Source organism: Protopterus annectens, chromosome 13.part0, assembly GCF_019279795.1.
Source record: "Protopterus annectens isolate FY-2018-M chromosome 13.part0, PAN1.0, whole genome shotgun sequence".
In the NCBI taxonomy this organism is placed as follows: Eukaryota; Metazoa; Chordata; order Ceratodontiformes; family Protopteridae; genus Protopterus; species Protopterus annectens.
Window position 1 is genome coordinate 804,799,362 of NC_056747.1, and position 19,421 is coordinate 804,818,782.

The 19,421-nt window shown below is 36.8% G+C and overlaps 1 protein-coding gene across 1 annotated transcript in view; it reads right to left on the minus strand.

Annotated features, from left to right (window-relative positions):
- The window catches only part of TUBD1 (tubulin delta 1), a 405,148-nt gene that overhangs the window by 139,479 nt on the left and 246,248 nt on the right, over nucleotides 1–19,421 (minus strand). The window contains exon 5 of the mRNA XM_044054532.1: nucleotides 14,104–14,244. Coding sequence (XP_043910467.1) covers nucleotides 14,104–14,244 — 141 coding nt within the window. The remainder of the gene's footprint in view (nucleotides 1–14,103; nucleotides 14,245–19,421) is intronic.

Consider the following 19,421-nt stretch of genomic DNA (forward strand, 5'->3'; position numbering starts at 1 on the left):
ATACTACACTGTTATATGTATCTGAACACCATTGTCTATGCTCACAGTTTTTCTGCAATCTGATTTTCAGCCTAATATTAAATATTATACCTAGTCCAGTACTTGTATAATTCTGAAGTGTTTTAGGCTGTTTGTATTGTTGCTAGACTGGACGATTTTAACCTAGCCTTTTATCAGAGCATTTCCCTAAATGTGTATAATAGTATTTTACTATTATTAGTAGAACTGTTGACCTACCTAATCTTATTTGTATACTAAAGCTACTTTCTTGTTGCCTTAATACATTAATACCCTCTCGTCTTACCTTCCTACCCTCCTAGCGTTCTACTCACTACCCTGCAATAAGGGACTTGCCTGGCTTCTAAGGACCCCCTCATCTACTTCAGGCCTTGCCAAATTGGACCATCTTTTTCTGCTGCCGCAGTACTTTCTCCTGTTTGTACAGTATTTGACAAAGTATGTTTCACCATTGCCCCATGTTTTAAGCAATTTTGTGTTTTGTCTTTTAATTAAACTCTGTAAACTAATTTAGCCACTGAGTCAGGAAAGCCAGCAGCCAGACTCCTCTCCCTGATCAGTATTACCTGATAGTTTTCCCCTCGCCGCTTACCTTATCCTTCGCTTACCTTATCCTTCTCTATCTACTAAATTCCTTTTCTTGGTCACCTGTTGTAATAATCCTTCTGCCCACTAGGTGGCAGTCTAATCTGGCCTAGAGCCCTTACTCTTTCCCCCACTTTTGCTAGTTTCAGCTCACTACATTCTTTTTCCTATTTTCTCATCCCTTGCCCTGCTGCCTAGCTATTCCCCCTAATACTCTCTCTCTGCTCCTAGTCCATACTCTTCTCATCCTCTACCTACAGTAGACTTCTATTCTTTTTATTCTTCCCTCTTCACTATCCTTTTTCCTACATCATACCTGCTCCACCAGAAGCTACTTACCTGCTCCACCTTCTCTCTCTGGGTTTTTACTGCTCAATGATAGTCTCTGCTGAATCCTCCACTACTTGCTCTGACCCCCTCCGTTCGCCCTACGGGCCTCACTCCGCTCCCCTACCCTACTCCCAATTCCCACCCACCCCCAGTGCTGTTAAACTTATACCTCTAGCCGCACCCACTTTACTACTCACCTTATCACCTTAAACTACTACTTATCAACTCCACCCCAATCTAACTCTCTCCTTAATCATCTCCACTCTACTGCAAGTGACAATAACCCCTCTACTCTAACTTTATCTTCACTACTACCCTCCCCCAAGCCTCCTCTGACCTATTCTACCATACTATATCTCTTATTTTACCTTATCCAACAATTTACATAACCTCTTAACCCTACTATCTCAAATGCCCTACTTACACAAGTATATCCTCAAAAACTCTCTTCTTATTACTTCATTAATATTCCTAACCTTACCCTATGCTCTAACCTTCTACGAACACTTCTCTCTAGTTTATAAAGTACCTCCCCACCAGCAAACTCCACTAATTACACATCTCAACTCCTTCTCCCACAGCAACATAACTTCTACTTCAGCTTATCTACTTCCAAGATTTCATAGATATTCCCATGTTAGTTACTTACTTCCCCAGCAAGACAAGTCTACCCAAGTACTTTAAAATTATAAAGACTTTGCTAAAACATTCCACACATCTTCTATTAGATGGGGACATTCATCCTAATCCTGGTCCAATTCAACAAATTGACAATAATCCACAAAAACAAACATCCAATGATGTTTCTACCTCTATAAGATTAGGTAACTCTCTCAGAATAACTCAACTTAATATCCGTACCATTAACAACAAACTTAGGCAATTGCATGCTCTTTTACAAGTGCATGCATTTGATATCCTTTGCCTTACAGAAACCTGGTTGAAACCTTCTACTCATGACCTAGAAATAACCCCACCTGGATAGAACATCCTAAAATGTGACCGCACATCCAAAAAGGGTGGGGGTGTAGCCATCTTGTATAAATCTGAACTTCTAGTTTCATCCTATAATGTGTTACTACCCTCAAATACCAATGCAGAAACCCTTACCGTCAAACTCCAAATTAATAAATCTAAATCTATCTATATAATCTGCTCTGGGAAATAACATTAACACTCTTGAAAATATTCTTAGTAGCCTTTCCACCCTCCTACCTCAAGAAACTATTGTACTAGGTGACTTTAACATAGACTGGACTACGTGTAGCTCCCTTAATCCTAACACACACATAAATCTATATGGTTTCACTCAAATAATAAACACGCCCACAAGAATCCACAAACCTAGTAATAAAGAAACTACTCTTGACTGAATCCTTATAAACAGTCATTCTGAAACTTATACACCAGGAACTCTCCCAGATGACATTAGTGACCATGTTCTAACCTACATAACAAAACAAAAGGCGCACAGCCCTAATAATAACATTTTTTTAACCTACCATTCTAAACACTTTCAAGCCGAGAGCTTTCAAAATGAGCTAAAGGCCTGTAACTGGTCACCTCTAAAGCAACTTAAACTGGAAGAAGCAGTTTCTTACTCTACTACTAAATTCCTACAAATCCTAAATCACCATGACCCCCCTTCGCTCTTCCCAAGTTAGGACCAAAATAGCCCCATGGCTCACAAAACAAACCAGAGAAAAGATATTCCTACAGAACAAAATATGGGCCAAATGGAGAGCCTCTAAAAGCTCTGCAGACCACCTATACTTTAAACAGCTAAGAAATGCTACCAAAAAGGACGTGATCTTAGACAAGAAAAACTATTCTTCCCACCTTCAACAATCACACTCAAAAAACCCTCAAAAGTTTTGGTCAGGCATTAATAAACTTCTCCAACCAGGAGAGGCTAAAACTCCAACCCCATTCTCAATTCCCCATAATAGCCCTATGCAAATAGCTGATGCCTTTAACAATTACTTCACTGAAGCTATTCAAACTCTAGCAAAGACACCATCTCCCATTACCCCCTGTCCTTTACAATATACAAACAGTTCAGTTCCTTCCTTCCATATACAACCTGTGCCAACATCCCTTACCTGTAAACTCCTTCAAAAACTCAAACCTTGCACCCCTTCTGCTGACCACCTGCCAGCAGAATACCTTCAAATAGCTTCCAAAGCCATAGCATATTCCATATCCATCCTTATAAACAGATCACAGAAGGTACCATCCCTTCCATATGGAAAGTCTCCCACATAATCCCCTTACATAAAGGAGGCAAATCCACTGATATCTCCAACTTCCGACCAATTGCATTACTCTCACCACTAGCCAAAATAATGGAAAAAATGTATTCATCATCAACTACTTCAACACCTGCTCCACAATAATTTACTTGCCAACTGCCAGCATGGCTTTAGGCCCTTTCATAGCACAACTACTGCCCTGCTAACTTTTACTGACTGTATAAACAGGAATCGAAACAATAACTCTCTCTCTTCTGCACTATTCATTGACCTATCAAAAGCCTTTGATATGGTCAACCATAACTTACTTATCAGTGTGCTAAAAGCCCAATCTCTTGACCCACAAGCAGTTCTTTGGTTTAAATCCTATCTAGAAAATAGACAACAAGCAGTGCTCTGGGACAATAATCTCGCCACACCCCTCCCCGTGAACATTAGAGTCCCTTCCAGGCTCTATCCTAGGCCTTCTTTTTTCCATTTTTATTAATGATCTCTATACTGTTTTTCCTCAAGCCACCTGTATACAATACGCTGATAACTCTACTTTAATCTGTACTGCTAAGTCATCAACCTCTCTCCAGACCCTTACTCAAACTGTACTTAACTCTGTTGAAAATTGGTTCACCCATCATTGCCTCCTCCTTAACCCCAAAAAACCAAATTTATTACTTTTTGCTCCCACCCAAAAGTCACCACAGATCCACTTCACAATTACCTCTAATAATGGAACTAGTATTTCCCCTGATACTACTACACATCTCCTGGGCATAACCATAGATCATAACCTCAGCTATGATGATCATATCAACAATACTATAAAAACTGTCAATAAAAAACTAGGCTCCCTGTACAGAATCAAACCCTTCCTCAGACCGTTAGCTAGAACCACCATTGCCCAGACTCATCTCACTTCTACCCTATTCTATGCTTCTGCCATATATACCAATCTAGCAAAACACAATGTTAGAAAGCTTGAAACTAGCTATAATAATATATTCAGATTTGCCAGTGGCTCCCCTTTTAGAACCCACCACTGTCTCAACCGTAAACAACTCGGATGGTCAGAACTACAAAACCAACTACTATATAATCAACTTGTGATCAGACAAAACATTCTTTATCACCCAAATAATACCCCTATCCTCTCTAACCTGATCTCCCCATATAAAAATCTTACAACACTAAGCTCAGCTAATAAGCTACTAATTTCCAATATTAAAAATAATAATAAAGCTGGGGACTCACTTTTTACCAATGTTGTGGGCAGAATCTGGAACAAGCTTCCTAGAACATTCACATCTCTCTCATCTACACCACTCCAAGAAACATCTCAAAGAACATCTAAAAATACATTGGCTTTGTCCCTGCTCTAAGCCTGACTGAATCATACTTTTCCTCTTATTTCTCTTCTTGCTATACCCCTTCCTCCTGGGCTATGGCCCCTCTGCAGCATTAATCAACAGAAGCTAACTTTATATTAGCCCTTGTGTTTTCCTGCCTTTTCTCTTTCTCCTTTGACTTAATGAATGATAATTTTAAAATATTGTGTAAACTTGTACTTGACTGTTTCTTAAACCTACCCAAAGACTCTGTACTATTGTTCATAGAAACTATTTTTATTTTTTCTTCCAAGCATTTTTGCTGTCTAATGTATTTGAATCTAGTCATTTTTTAATTATTGTATTTTGTAATTTACTTATGCTTGGAGCTTTTCTCTCCGGGCCTCTACTGAAAATGGACATGTATCTAGCTAGACTAGCCCGGGCAACAAATGTAAATAAATAAAAATGTTTCTTGTTTTAAAAAAAGGGCAGAAATTGAATAATTTATGTAATGTTGCTCAGGTTATATAATATATAGCAATATATGTGAAGCATACAGTTTGATTACTTTTATATAAATGTAAATGTGCCTATGTCACAAGTGAAAATTCAATAAAAGGGGGTTAAAAAATAAAAATAAAGCCATATTCCTGAGGCTAGGAATCTGAATTTTTACTTAAGGACTCCCTACCTAACCAAGAAAAGACAGCTCCTATCAAATTGTCTCTCTCTAAAGCATGGACTTTGGAAAAAAATTCCCATAAGTTACACTACCGTACCACTCAACTATCCAGATATTCAGAGAATGTCCAGATTTTTGCTTCTTATTTTTGGATTGTTCTTCATAAAATATGCGGACTTCTGGCAAATCACTGAGGACTGAAGTCGTTAAACAATACTAAATAATGAGAGACATTTGAGTTTCAGACTTCATACATTTCAGAAAATATATAATTGGGTTTGCCCAGACTTCTTATGCTGAGAGGTTGAGAGGTAAGTACTCTACTGTAAAATGGTTGCTTCCTATCTCACCCAGGGGTCTATATTGGATAAACGAACACTTAAATGTTCGAATCTCTAAAGGTCGATCTTTAGAGATCGAACAGTTAAGTGTTCGAATATCTTTAAAAATTAAAAAAATAAATAAAAGTAAAAAAAAAAAACAAAAACTAAAGGGTGTAAGCAGGGGAGCAAGCCCCTCGGCACCCCCCCAAAACCCCCACTACTTAAATATACCAACTTCAAGATCGGGCTACAGTGCAGGGAATGGGAAAGTTCCTGTTTCCGCTCTGCCGTGCACTGAAGTGCAATCTTGGAGTTGGTATATTTAAGTAGCAGTGAGTGCAGAGGCTTGCCCCCCTGCTAAAACCCTTTCACTTGACTTCTTTTTTTGCTTTATTTTATTACATTTTTGAACACTTAAATGTTCGATCTCTAAAGGTCGACCTTTAGAGATTCGAACATTTAAGCATTTGTTAATGTAATATAGACCTTCACCCAGAACTATTACATTTCTCTAGAAGCAGGATCATAATCATCTGTTTCACAGAACATGCTGTGACTTTTCTTTTCACTTTCTTTTATTAAATTAATGAACAATCACCTCAGATCCAAAAAAACACTCTGGGACACACTGCAAAATTGCTTATCTTTGTTAAACCATTGTCAGGGTCAGACTGCCCTTCAACATAACAAATGATCACATTTTTATCAATACAAAATGAATGAAAAAAAATGCTTCCCTTCTGACTAGCTGACTCTGAAAGTGACATCAACAATAATCAATTGTTATACAAATAATCAGCAAAGTTTTCATAAACTAAATCAAAAGAATGACACTGACTCAGACAAGGAGGGAAAACCTAGATTAAGGACTCAGACAAGCTCATGACTGACCAGTACCTGGGCAGTGAAGATGACAGCCTGGCAATGGGGAAGTGAGTGGCATGCCGGCTTATATATCCTGGGTACAGGAAAGTGGCCTTCCCCTCTGCACTTCTGACTCCCAGTGGAAATCGGGTGTAGCAGCAAGTAGCCCAAGTACTGTATACAAGTGATCTGTATGTAAAGCAATATTCAGTTATGCAGGCAGGACTGGCATACATGTGGAAGCATGACTGCACATTGGGCTGAAAGAAGACACCATCTCACTTACAAGCATGTTAAACTGATAAGGGGAGGCAATTAAGGACAAAAAATCCCAAATCTGGATGGATGACTAGTACTCCAATGGTTGTCTCTCACCTCCATCATCAGTCAAGCAAGCAATAATGCCTGACAGGGTGTGTGATAATGTGTAATTAACACATGCCCACCCCTGGAAGGGCGTTAATTACACATTAACCCACACCCTGGAAGGCATTATTGCACTTAGAGAATGGGCTCTCTGTAAAATTGTTGCGTTTTACTTACTAAGTACTATATATATATATATATATTTTTTTATATATTGTTACTGTAAAATAGTTCCTCCGCCTAATGTTTCAAACTTGCTGTAGTATGTTAATGGTGGTAGAGGATGCATTTTATATCAAACATATATAAAAAAAAAAAAATAAGCAAGTGAAACAATTTTACATACAGCCCATTCTATCTGTCATATACACAGTCTCTTCTGCTTTCACACACATATATTTACACACACATTCTCCTCTGCTTTCATACACACATTCACTCACAAGACAGCTCTCACTCTCTCTCACACACAGTCTTCTCTACTTTCATTCATGCATTCACTCACACAAGCTCTCTCTCTCGATCACCCTCACACATGCAGTCCCATCATACCTCTCAACTGTACAGATTTTTGCAGAATGTCCAGATTTTTGTCTCATACTTTTGGTCCGTTTTTCATACATTTGTGATTTTCTGGCAAACTATTGGCAAATCGTTAAAGATTAAAGTTAAAAAATAATGACATACATTTGAGTTTCAGACTTCATACCCTTCAGAAAATTCATACTAATGCAAAATTCTATTAACTTTCTAAGTCTGTAAGAATATTTAAAAATTGTCCCTATTTTTGCCCCTTTGTCCACCTTTTCCTTATGGCTTTGTCCAGATTTCTTGCTCTAAGAGGGGTTGAGAGGTACGAGTATCATCTGCTTTCATAAACACATTCACTCACACATCACTCTCACTCTCTGTCTCACATACACATACACACACACACACACACACACACACACACACACACACACACACACACACACACACACACACACACACAGTCTCTCTACTTTCATGTACACATTCACACACACGCAGACAGAAACATAAACACACTTCTTTGAAACCACAGTAGCAGAAAAACCAATGATGTCTTGTTCTTATGTTCACCGAACGTTTTTTATTCCACAATAGATAGCATAAAATCTCTTAGCGGCTCGGCCTAATTTGATGCTGTATGCTACCAGCTGCCATCATCCATCTCATACCTTAACTTCTATTCCTTATGGAGAATTATTAAGGATAAAGAGACTATGCAGTGATGAGAATGAATCACGGAAGGAAGCTGAAAAAGCTATAGATATGTTTTTAAGAAGGGGCTATAGGCAAGATATAGTGTTAGACAGTTATGTTAAAATCTATGGAAGTTCCGAAGCCAGTAGTGGAAATTTACACAATAAAAATTCAGAGAATTGTAAAAATAAAATATCAATGGATAGTTCTTTATTCTTTGTTACTAAATAAACCCTTTTTTCAGATAGGTTAAATGAATTATTAAAGGGGTATTGGAAGCACACAAAAAAAGAAGTGTCTTCACTTTCACAAATAGAATTAAGGTTTTCTTTTCAGAGAGGACGGAATTTAAAGGATTTTCTGGTCCATAGCAAATACAGTAAACCAAAAGAAAAAATTATTAAAAGTCTAACAGAATTAGAAACTTTTCCTTGTGGAAAATGTTCGATTTGCCAACTTTTGAGAAAATAAATGAAAAGACTTTTGAAACTCAAGGAATTTCCTCTTGTGCAAATAGGGAAATTATTTATGCCATAGGATGTTCTTGTAAAAACTATTACACAGGTGAAACTAAAAAGTTTAAGTGAAAGAATAAAAGAACATATTAGGGACATTAAGTAAAACAAAGTTACAAGTCCAGTAGCGGAACACTTTAATAAAGTACATTTAGGAGATACTAAAAACTTAAAATAACAGTTTTAGAGCAGGTTTTACAATATTTTGCCAGTGAAGAAATGTTAAAACATTTATTCAGGAAAAAAGAATCGATTTTTATTATTAAATATAATACTTTACAACCTAATGGTTTAAATTGGCAAAGTTTTATTTAGAAATGTTTTAGCTTTAAGAAAAAGCTTCTTTCATTGATTGTTAAGCTAATTGAATGTAATTGATTAAATAATGCTGTGTACATAAAATGAAAATTTGATGAACAAGATTTTTACTCTGTAAAGGCTGGCTGCGGCCGAGGCACTAAGAGATTTTATGCTATCTATTGTGGAATAAAAAACGTTCGGTGAACATAAGAACAAGGCATCATTGTTTTTTTTGCTACTGTGGTTTCAAGGATACTCTGCTATTGTGGTTCTATATAAACACACTTCTGTTTCACTCAATTGATTGCTCTCTCTCTTACTCACATACATGCATACACTCTAACACGCTTTATTTTAATTTTTTTTTCTTTTTTTTTTTGTTATACACTTGCTAAACAGCAAAAGCACTGCTTAGCGAACAGCAAAAGCCCTGCTTAGCGAGTGTAAAATAACGGCTCGCTCACTCTCACTGACATGCATGCTTACACACACACACACACACAGACAGATACACATAGGCAGACACACATACAGGCAGACAAACACACACACATATACCTTTTTTGTTGTCTTCTGTTTTTATATTTTACACTTGCTAAACAGCAAAAACACTGCTTAGTGAGCGTAAAATAATGTCGGCCATTCCATTTTCTCAGTCCAAGCTCCACAGTGACTTGATATGCTGCCGTGAAGCAGTGGACATGTTTTTCACCGGGCATTAATTATACATTAATACCCTCCTGAAGAATGTTCGTTCTCCAATCAAGGTACAGATGTACAGTTTTCCCATTGTCTAAGAGGTCAATGAAGTGGAGAACAGAAAGGCTAATTGGTCACGGTTCAGGAGGCTCATGGCCAGAAACTGAAGTAAGAAAAATATACATAAAAATCATCTGACTGAATATTCTTCCTAGTTAAGTCAGCCCTTTTTTCATCTCAGAGTTTACTAATACTTGCAATCAGAACAGAGTCAGATAAATTCAAGTTGCTATTTAGAATACTGAAAGTAAAATTTAGCTTGATTGCTTGAGGTTGCAGTCTTAATGACAGATCCCCTCTATGCTTTTTCAGTGAGATTCAGTTTTTTGCAAAAAACTTCCAAGCCTTAGAAATATTAAAAGAAAAAATACTATAGAAAACCTACAGAAATCAAAATGAAATTATGACGGAAAGTGACAACACCAGATATAGCATTTAAATTTAAGAAAGAGCAAAAACAGTCTCAAATGCTAAGAATACTACACTAAATTATTCTTAAATAACTTAAGTCACCGAGTTAATAAAATATCATTAAGTTTGGAATAAATTGTGCAATTATTTCACATAATAAAGAGTTAAACAAAGATAGGAAAATTAAGAAAGCATGTCTTTTAGACAAAAATTACTTCAAATAATGTTTATATAAAAAGGCCACCAACATAAACTAAAACATTTGAAGTGAAAATCCTACAAGGCTTCAGAAATACTTCTAAGTATTTATAATGAAAACAATGTTGGCAAAACAACTCTATTAAAAAAATTAACACTTAAAAATCAAAATAAATTAGAAACAGAACATGGGGATTCAATATATAAAACTCCAGACAAATGCTAATAAACGAATAAAATACTGTGGTAAGTAAAGATACATCTGCAGCTTACACTAACAAAGAGTAAGAGTTTTGCACTATAAGCAGCAGCTGTCTCCAGTAGGCAGAAATGTGAGATGTGAGCATACCAGACTAGCATCACTCAAGCTATCAGCATCAAAAAGATGGGCAGAAAATATTAAAAGAAAATTATTCCCGGTTTCAAAAATGTTACATATGATACCTGATGTAATGTTAGCTGTTTGAGTGCATCTCTTCTAGCAAATATATTAAAAATGTCCAGATATTAGGTAGCACTCCAACAGCGGGTTTAAACCATTTACCAAAGGAGACTCACTTCTTCACTACAGGTCACATGCCCACCAACAAAACACAGAAAAATGCATTTTTCCTCACATGCTATAAAAACAAGTTTCTGAAGAAATTATCCAAAGAACTCTTGAGTAAACTCACTGAACAAAAGTAAACTTCTAGCACAATGACAACAAACCATTATCAAACCCAGAAGAGGAACTACTGAATGAGATGCTTTCAAAAATGTAATTGTATGTCTCATACATTATTCAATCATTATATCTTCCGAACTATTCTAATTAACACGCATAAAAGAGTTTGCCAGAGGCTGATAAATACAAGACTGCCCATTTAAAGAAGAGTTAAGCAAATAGGAATCTGAAGGTTAATACAATACAATGAATTACTTCAAAGGCAGGCAATGCACCAGGTTTTAAATAAAATGGTTAGCATTAAACCTGTTTTAAAACAGAAGCAGTTGTGTTTGAAGTAATTTATTGTATACATTTTAATATGAATGAAAATACTATGTTTTATATGTTTGACATTTTACTTATAATTAACTGAATAACTGATGCTTATTTTTGGTTGGCTGAGCTGTGTCTTGTAATTTTATTGATTTGTATTTAATTTTTTTTTTTTTTTTCATTTTATCACACTGTGGAAGGATTGTATATCCAAAAGTTTTGTGTTATTAATAAACCGTTCTGGTGTTGCTAAGCTGCTTTTTATTCTGCTTTGGATTACTAGTGAGTATTAGCAGCTCTTGCTTTACCACGGTTCATCTTTTTCTGCTTACCCAAATATAATATAATCTGCCTCAGACCTTTTTCTCATTCAGAACTTGGTACTTCACTGCCATTCAGTCAGTGAAAGCCCAAGGTAGTGCCCCAAATTGGGCCATGAAGGAGACAGAAATCCTACTCTTCGTAAGGCAGGAGTTACACCTATAGAAGATGGAGCATGCTGGAGGCAGAGCAGAGTACAGCAAAATTGATATTTGGCTGGAGTTAGAGGATCACCTGTCAACCTTGATGGAGGTTCTAAACTCCGAGCAGGTATGCTTATAGGTATGACATACTACATAGGTAGAGGCAGGATCAGCTGCTGGTTGATTTTGGAGGTACTCAAAGCTATACTACATTTAGCTTGATATTTCTATATTTATCTGTGTGTGTGTGTGTATATAATATATATATATATATATATATATATATATATGCCCAGTTTTTATACACACATATATGGACAGTTGTAATATACACACACACACACATATATATATATATATATATACACACACACACATATACACACACACATACACACACACAGCTAAGAAATTGAATAAATGCAGTGTTTTACAGTTCTTACAGAAAATGAGGCATTGCTATCGTGTCAGAATCAGATTTCAAGTACCTTGTTAAGAAATGTTTCTTTGCTGCATTTTAAGCACTGCAGTTCAGTCACACAGTTTCATTCTAATGGTGGAGTTAATTGTTCTGTATCAACAGGTTCACAAAGTTTAATGCTTAGTCATAAGTAAAACTGAAGTTGCATTGTAAAATTCATTGTTATGTTGAAACAGCAGGTAAATTAATATTGGTACAGTTTCTGATAATTTCTAGAGTTTTCATATGCTTCAGCAATGGCTGCAAACTCCAAAACACCACATCCAACCTAAGGGGAAGGTGGAAGGGTGTGCAGAAATTAGCCACATTGCATAATGCTGAGTATAACTGCATTCGTGGACATTTAATCCTTAGGCCTTAAATTATTCGGATTTCATCAGAACAAGTTTCAAACACACAATCCACTACTTTCATATAAAACCATCACATAATCAGAATAAATGCAGTTCAATTAATCATTTTAAAAAATGAATAAATTTAAAGAGCACTACACATAAAAAAACATTAAAAAAACTACTTGTTAAAAAAATAAACCAATACTGATGGTGAGTTTGGTGAAGGCTGTGGTTTACAGGGTTGATTTCATGTATATGTTTTCAGCTCTATTGGGTTGGACGTGGTTGTCCTTGCATTATTGTTGTTTAACTCTTCCCTAAACCTCTCTCCTACACCCTCTAACTGTACTCATTCCCCATCTTCCCTATTAAAAAAAATGTTTGGAAAATGGGGAGTCTAACACCTACAAAAACAACATGCCCCTCCTCTCCAACCTCTTCCTGCACAATCCCCTTAACGTGATGTGATCATTCTGTCACTCTCTTCTCTCTCCCTTCTCTATGTCCAGCTTTCCTATCTTTCACCTTTCCAACTTTATAAAAGCCCAGTATGTCTATACAAGAACACCCTTTACAGTGAAAAGAAGAAACAGATAGACTTGTCAAAGCTACAGTCCACTGGCATACAGCTCAACCCAGCACAGGTTCTCATAGAACATTCCAAGACTTTTGTGCAGGTCCATGCCTGCAACCTCTTGCCAAAAATTCCCAATAACATTCATAACTTTACATATATATGAAATGTTCTGCACATATCTACACTGCTTTCAACTTATTTTACTCCACATCAGAGCTGTAAAATTGCTGTAGGTGTTCTGATGGTGGGCAGAGAAGTTTTAAAACTAGTACCACTTGTTCATGTTTTGCTGATTTAAATACAGATGCAGAGCCGGTGTTTGCAGATTCCTGTTATTCTTACGTGAATTGCAAGACCATGAATACCACTCTATAACTTACTATGTGAGACACTGATGCAAAAGTGGTGACTTGTTTTCTTCAAACAGCCCTTTCTAAGCGGTGCTTTAAGAACCATCAAAAAAACACACTAGTTTAACATAGAACAACCACACAAGAAAATACAAGGAGCACAACAGTAAAACTGTACACTTTGAATATCATCTGAAAACAAAGTGAGATGTTGCTCTGAGAGGATACTTAACAGGAAAGTGGAAATCATTCCCAGGAGGCTTTTCCTACTGGCTGATAGGAGACAACAGAAATAAAACCACACTTCAATCATACCTTGCATTTTATTATATCAAATTCAGAAGCACTTCAAACAAAGATATAAATGTTACTAATCATCAATATAAAGGTTTGTGGTGAAAATGAACAGTATTATCAAAAAGCAAACACAAAACATGTACGGAAAAGCAGCAAAAACAGCCAATCAAAATACACAAAATAACAGTCAACTGGACCTTTTTAGTCCCGTTTGTATTCTACTCTGCCCTATGTCACACATCATGTTTCACACACTGCATCCTTAGAACTGTTTCACTGCACACTGAATTGAGCTGCATCTACAGAATCTGATGTGTGAAAGTTGCATCTATGCAGAAAGAACCAATTTATTTATACCCTGTAACTAAAAAGGTCAACAATGAGACACTATGCAATTAATACTTAAAAAACACAATTTGAATAATTAGCTGCAAACACTAGTAAAATGTAAACATCTCTTCTCACCAGTGTCTGCAGCATCAACATCTTTTCCTCGTAAAACGATTAGATTGGCAACAGAACTATTGAAGTGCACCTGTTTATTTGGAGACTGTTTCGCTTCAGAAGGAAGACCAGCTGGTGGGGGACGTACCTGCCAGTTTATACCTAAGAATAAAAAATTGAATATTACATTAAAATACAAATTATTACTAGTGCTTCATATTCACAATTACTGGATGAACACATCTGGAAACTATTGCACGCTGTGCAACTTTTACGTTTTACAAAAAACACAAATTATGTACAAACCTTTGAAAGCTGGTGAATAAAGATTGCATTGAGGTACTTCTTCCAGTTTCCTTGGAAAAAAGTAATAGAAAATGCCATATGTGGACGGTCCGAGAAAAAAACAAATTTTACAAGGAGCAGACTAAAAATATGAGACAAAATTCTGTGAAAATCTGGACATCTGAGAGCTATGTGACGTAGCCTGAAGGAAGATCAAGTAAAGAGTCTGTGTGGCACTGGGATAAAGGCCTTAGCCGAGTCCTGCAGGTGTGAACGGTAACTTACAGGCTGGTTGGTGGAAGGGCTGTATGGAACTAAACCTATGTGTAATAAAACTGGAGTTACTGAAACCTGGCATCAAAATTGCAGCATAATTAATTTAAATATTTCTAACAGTAACTGTCTTAATTGTGCAGGGCCACAGTGTACTGTTTCCATTTCATTACATCTTTAAAAACAAATTTTCTGCCTTCAGTGTGTTTCATGAACTAAACACACGAGTGTGTACATGTGTGTGTGTATATTATATATACATACACACACAGATTTAACCATTTGTTGAACATACTTTATTTCAAAATAGTTCAAAGGCAGATGACAGTTAGTCAAATGCACTACTAATTGAGTGCACTGCTGTTCAACTGCTGACATTACTGAAAGGAGGAATATGCACTATTGTGGGCAAGTATGGGCTTCTGTCTGTAATGTCAAAATTTTTGGATATACCAAGTTTTGGTATTAGGAGAGTAGGAGTGCCTGTGGAAGTATTTGTGTTATAACAGGCTATGTAAAGGGATAGGTAGTAGGAAAGCATATGCGAGTGTTTGCAGTTTAAAGCAAGGGTACTGATGCAATTTAATACATGTGTTGTTATATGTGTGTGTGTGTGTGTGTGTGTGTGTGTGGGCGTCTGAAAGTTTTCCATAGTGCAGAGTTGCAGAAAAGGTTTTTCTAAAGTAAGGTGCTGGGTTAAGAGCAGGGTTAGGTTTAGAGTCAGCATGCATTAGTAATGCTACCACTGTTCAGACAAATTTGGTCTGAATGTAGTGGTAGGGCTTTTATGAAAGGATCCCAGTAAGAACCTGTGTTTTAATTTTATCTTTTTTGACTTTCGTTATTTTTTTCCCAGTAAGTCTGTTTTAAAGAATGCTGTCACAGATCAACTGTGATTCAATGCTTGTGCATTGCAGAGAACTGTCATTTACCAATATACAAGCCAATTCACCCACCTATCTCACACACATGTACAGAAACATTACCAAACTACAATGGAATCCCAGTAATGACTGCAAATTGCACTTAAAATAATGGGTAAAAATGAAAGTTATTTTTTTTTTTAAGAACCACACATCACTGAATACAGACATTACAGTGCATTTGTTTCCGTTTGTAAATTTTACAAATGACCTCCATGGTTGCTTGAGAAAATATATTAAGCAGAGTTACATTCCATAGGAATAAGATGAATATGGCTTAGATTTCTTTCAAGTGACATATTTTGAACTTTACAAAAAGCAAATAATTCCTGCCAGGTGAAGCACCTTCAAGGACGAAGATAAATGCACAAATAGAAAAACAAGAAGGTGCACCATGTACTGCAAAACATAAGAAAAATATCTGAATAGTAGAAACCACGTTTATTATAAAACAAAAAAACAATTCAGCTGCAGTGTAGAAGTTAGCGCTTTCGCGTTATAACAAACGCTTCATCAGACATAAAAACAATCAAGAAACCTCCCCTTAAATACACATAGTGATGTCACATCCCATACAAATCAGCAAATCAGAACACAAATAATCAAAAAAAATCATAAAAAATGTAACAGATAAAAAACAAGATAGCATCCAATAAATAACATAATACAATATAAACTAATGTCTAAGAGGTCTGTTAGCTAAAAATGGCTTAAGTGCTAATTTATCATTTAACCCAAACCTATGAGCTTGCAGTTTGAGTATCCATTTAGCTTCCCTCTCTTCAGTAAGGTTTCTAACATTACCCAATCTGCTGTTTGTGAAAACCAATTCCAAGACCTGAAACCTGAAGCTATGGGAACATCCTTGGTCTATAACATGCTTAGCTAGGGCATTGGTGGTATTGCCCTTGCCAATAGCATAGAGATGTTCCCTAATGCGTTCCCGTAAAGTTCTTGTTGTCATACCAATGTAAAAAACGCTGCAGGTCTGACATACGGCAATGTAAACTAAGTTGGTAGATCTACAATCTGCATAGTGTTTAAAATTATAGGAACGTCATGTTATAGGATGTATAAAACAATCAGAACTGGATATGTATTTGCATTGATTGCAAGAATTACAAGTAAATGTGCCTATTCTTCTTGAAGCTCTACTATTCTGGTGGCCCCTGTCATAACAGAGTAATCTATTGAGAGACAACATGTTCCTATAGGCTACTCGAGGTCTCTCATCAACTAAGCTCTTAATCCTTTCATCCACCATCAGAAGTCTCCAATTTTTGTTAATGACATCCAAAATGTGATGGTTCCTATTGGTGAACGGAATGACAATCCTGTTCACAGAGGATGTACTACTGGTCGTATTGATGCGTTTATGGGGATACGACCTGTTGATCAAAGGTGCTCCTGTGTCCTTCCTACAAAGGTCACCCATAGCAATGTCAGCAAGTACCTGTGTCTGATCATAACCTCTGGACATAAAATTCCTAGCTAATAGTGATTTATGATGGCCATAAGCACTGTTTTGAGATGTCAACTTAGAAACCCTGATTATTTGATTTCTGACTATATTCTGGTGCACATGCCTGGGATGCATACTGTTCCGGTGCAACAGACTGTTCCTCCAACAGGGTTTCCTAAACAGCTCAGTATCAAGACCAATGGATCCCCTCATTATCCTAACATCCAAAAACTCAATCGCATCGATCGAATAAGAACACTCAAAACAGAGAAAATCTGTTGTCTCATTCAAATAATTCACAAAGGCTAGCAATTGATCAATGGTACCATCCCAAAGTAAAAAAACATCATCTACAAACCTGTTGTAATATCTAAGATGTTTTGTGTGGTCAAGGCCTGTATTGAAGACATATATATCTTCCCATTGTGCCAACACCAAGTTGGCATAGGCGTTGGAACAAGGGGTGCCCATCGCGACACCTTTCGTTTGTAAAAAATATTTGTCATCATAACAGAGAACATTGTTCTCAAGAACAATCTCAAGAAGTGACATGCACTTAATGATTGTGCTGTTTGGTATTTTTTTCTGAATTAATAATGTCCTGATATAATCCATGCCAACATCATTAGGTATTGACATAAACAAAGACTTCACGTCAAGTGTAACTAGCAAATTGTGAATGTTGAAGAGAGAAGACTTACTGTAGGTAGCTAAATTCTCTAAAAAATGAGGTGTATCTCTTTGTTCCACATCTAAAACAACAGGTTTAAGCAGCTTATCAAGGTAGATGGATAGGGGTTCAGGTAGCCATCCACGACTAGATACAATAGGTCTTAAAGAAGGGTTCATCGCATCTTTATGGATTTTGGGGAGACCCCTAAATGAGGGAACTAAAGGTTTGTCAACCAACAAATATAGATACAAATCATTGTCAATAACATTAGTTAACAATAAGTCATATAAACAAGCATGTACTCTTCTGATAAGGTCATTCAAATTACAATTGTAAATGGGGAGATATGTCTCCCTATCAGCCAACACACGTTCCATTTTGTCAGAGTAATCAGATTTATCTAAGATAACAATGGCTCCACCTTTGTCCGCTTGTCTGATCACTATTTTATCATTACACCTCAAATCAGCTAAGGCTGATCTCTCATCAAAAGTCATATTATGGAAATTAGGCTTAGCTTGTTTGTCATTATAAAGATCAAACAGATCAGATTCACAGGCCTGTCCAAAAGCCTCTAACAAAGGATGTTGTGGAGGCATAAAAGTGGATGGTTTCTTAAAAGGCCTGTGAACAACATTGTTACCACTAACGTCTTGACCAAACATTAACTTTAGACCCAAGTTTCTTGTAAAAAGCTTAATTGTCAACAATAATGTCAGTTATGTCACTACAGCCAGAGGGTATAAAACCCAACCCTTTATTTAAAACTGAAAGCTCATTACTACTCAAAATGTGTTTAGAGATATTAACAACTAGGTTTTGGGTCTCGGTACCTTTTTCATATTCTGAAAAGTCTTCTCTGTACTTTTCCTTTTCGCCGCTCTCCCTTGAGGTGACCAAGTCCTCCTTTCGTTTGGTTTGTAAGGGAGTGGAAAAGAGTGGAAAAGAAGGCAAACCATCGCCCAAACCAAAAACTTCATCCTCTGTCGATACGATAAAAGGATCCATCAATAACTGTTTCCTCCGGACATCATTGGTCTTGTAACCAGAAGCAGTATCCAAAGGAGGTGGTAAATCCACGATGGCATTGTTATCGGCATGTACCTGAGCTTGAACAACAACCCGGCGAGGCAAAGGGATGTCCGTAGTAGCGTGCGAGGCTTCAGGCTCAATCTGTGAGGACGGAACTGGTGGACGGGCTTCTGCTGATGAAGTCATCAAAGAGGAGGAATTCTGCGCGGTTTCGGTGTTGATATTCACCGGATTTAAAGAAGTACGCTCAGGTTTATGAGAAAAGCCACTTTTAGATGGAAACTTATCGCGGGGCCAAGAGAAGACTTGGCCTTTGTGAAAATCCAAGAAGTCTCTCTCAAGCTTTCTCTTTTTGTCTAGTAAAGTTCTAGAATCAAGTGATGACAAAGTACGCCTGAGGTCATCAGCAAAATAAAAGTAGCTCATCATTGCCCAATAACTGGGCCAATTCATTGTCAACGACCTTGATCTCATCCATTAATTGTTTTATTACAATTCCATAGTGCTCAATTAAAATTCTTATATATGAAAAGCCCGTTTCCAAGTTAAGCTTCTGCCACTTGGATAGAAGCTCTGGATTAGTCTCTCCAAACGTGGGCATTTTCTATTTGTATATTTTGAACTTTGTCTAGAATCTGTGGAATCTCTATCAAATAAGCTGAAATGAATTAGTCTGCTCCAAACTGATCAA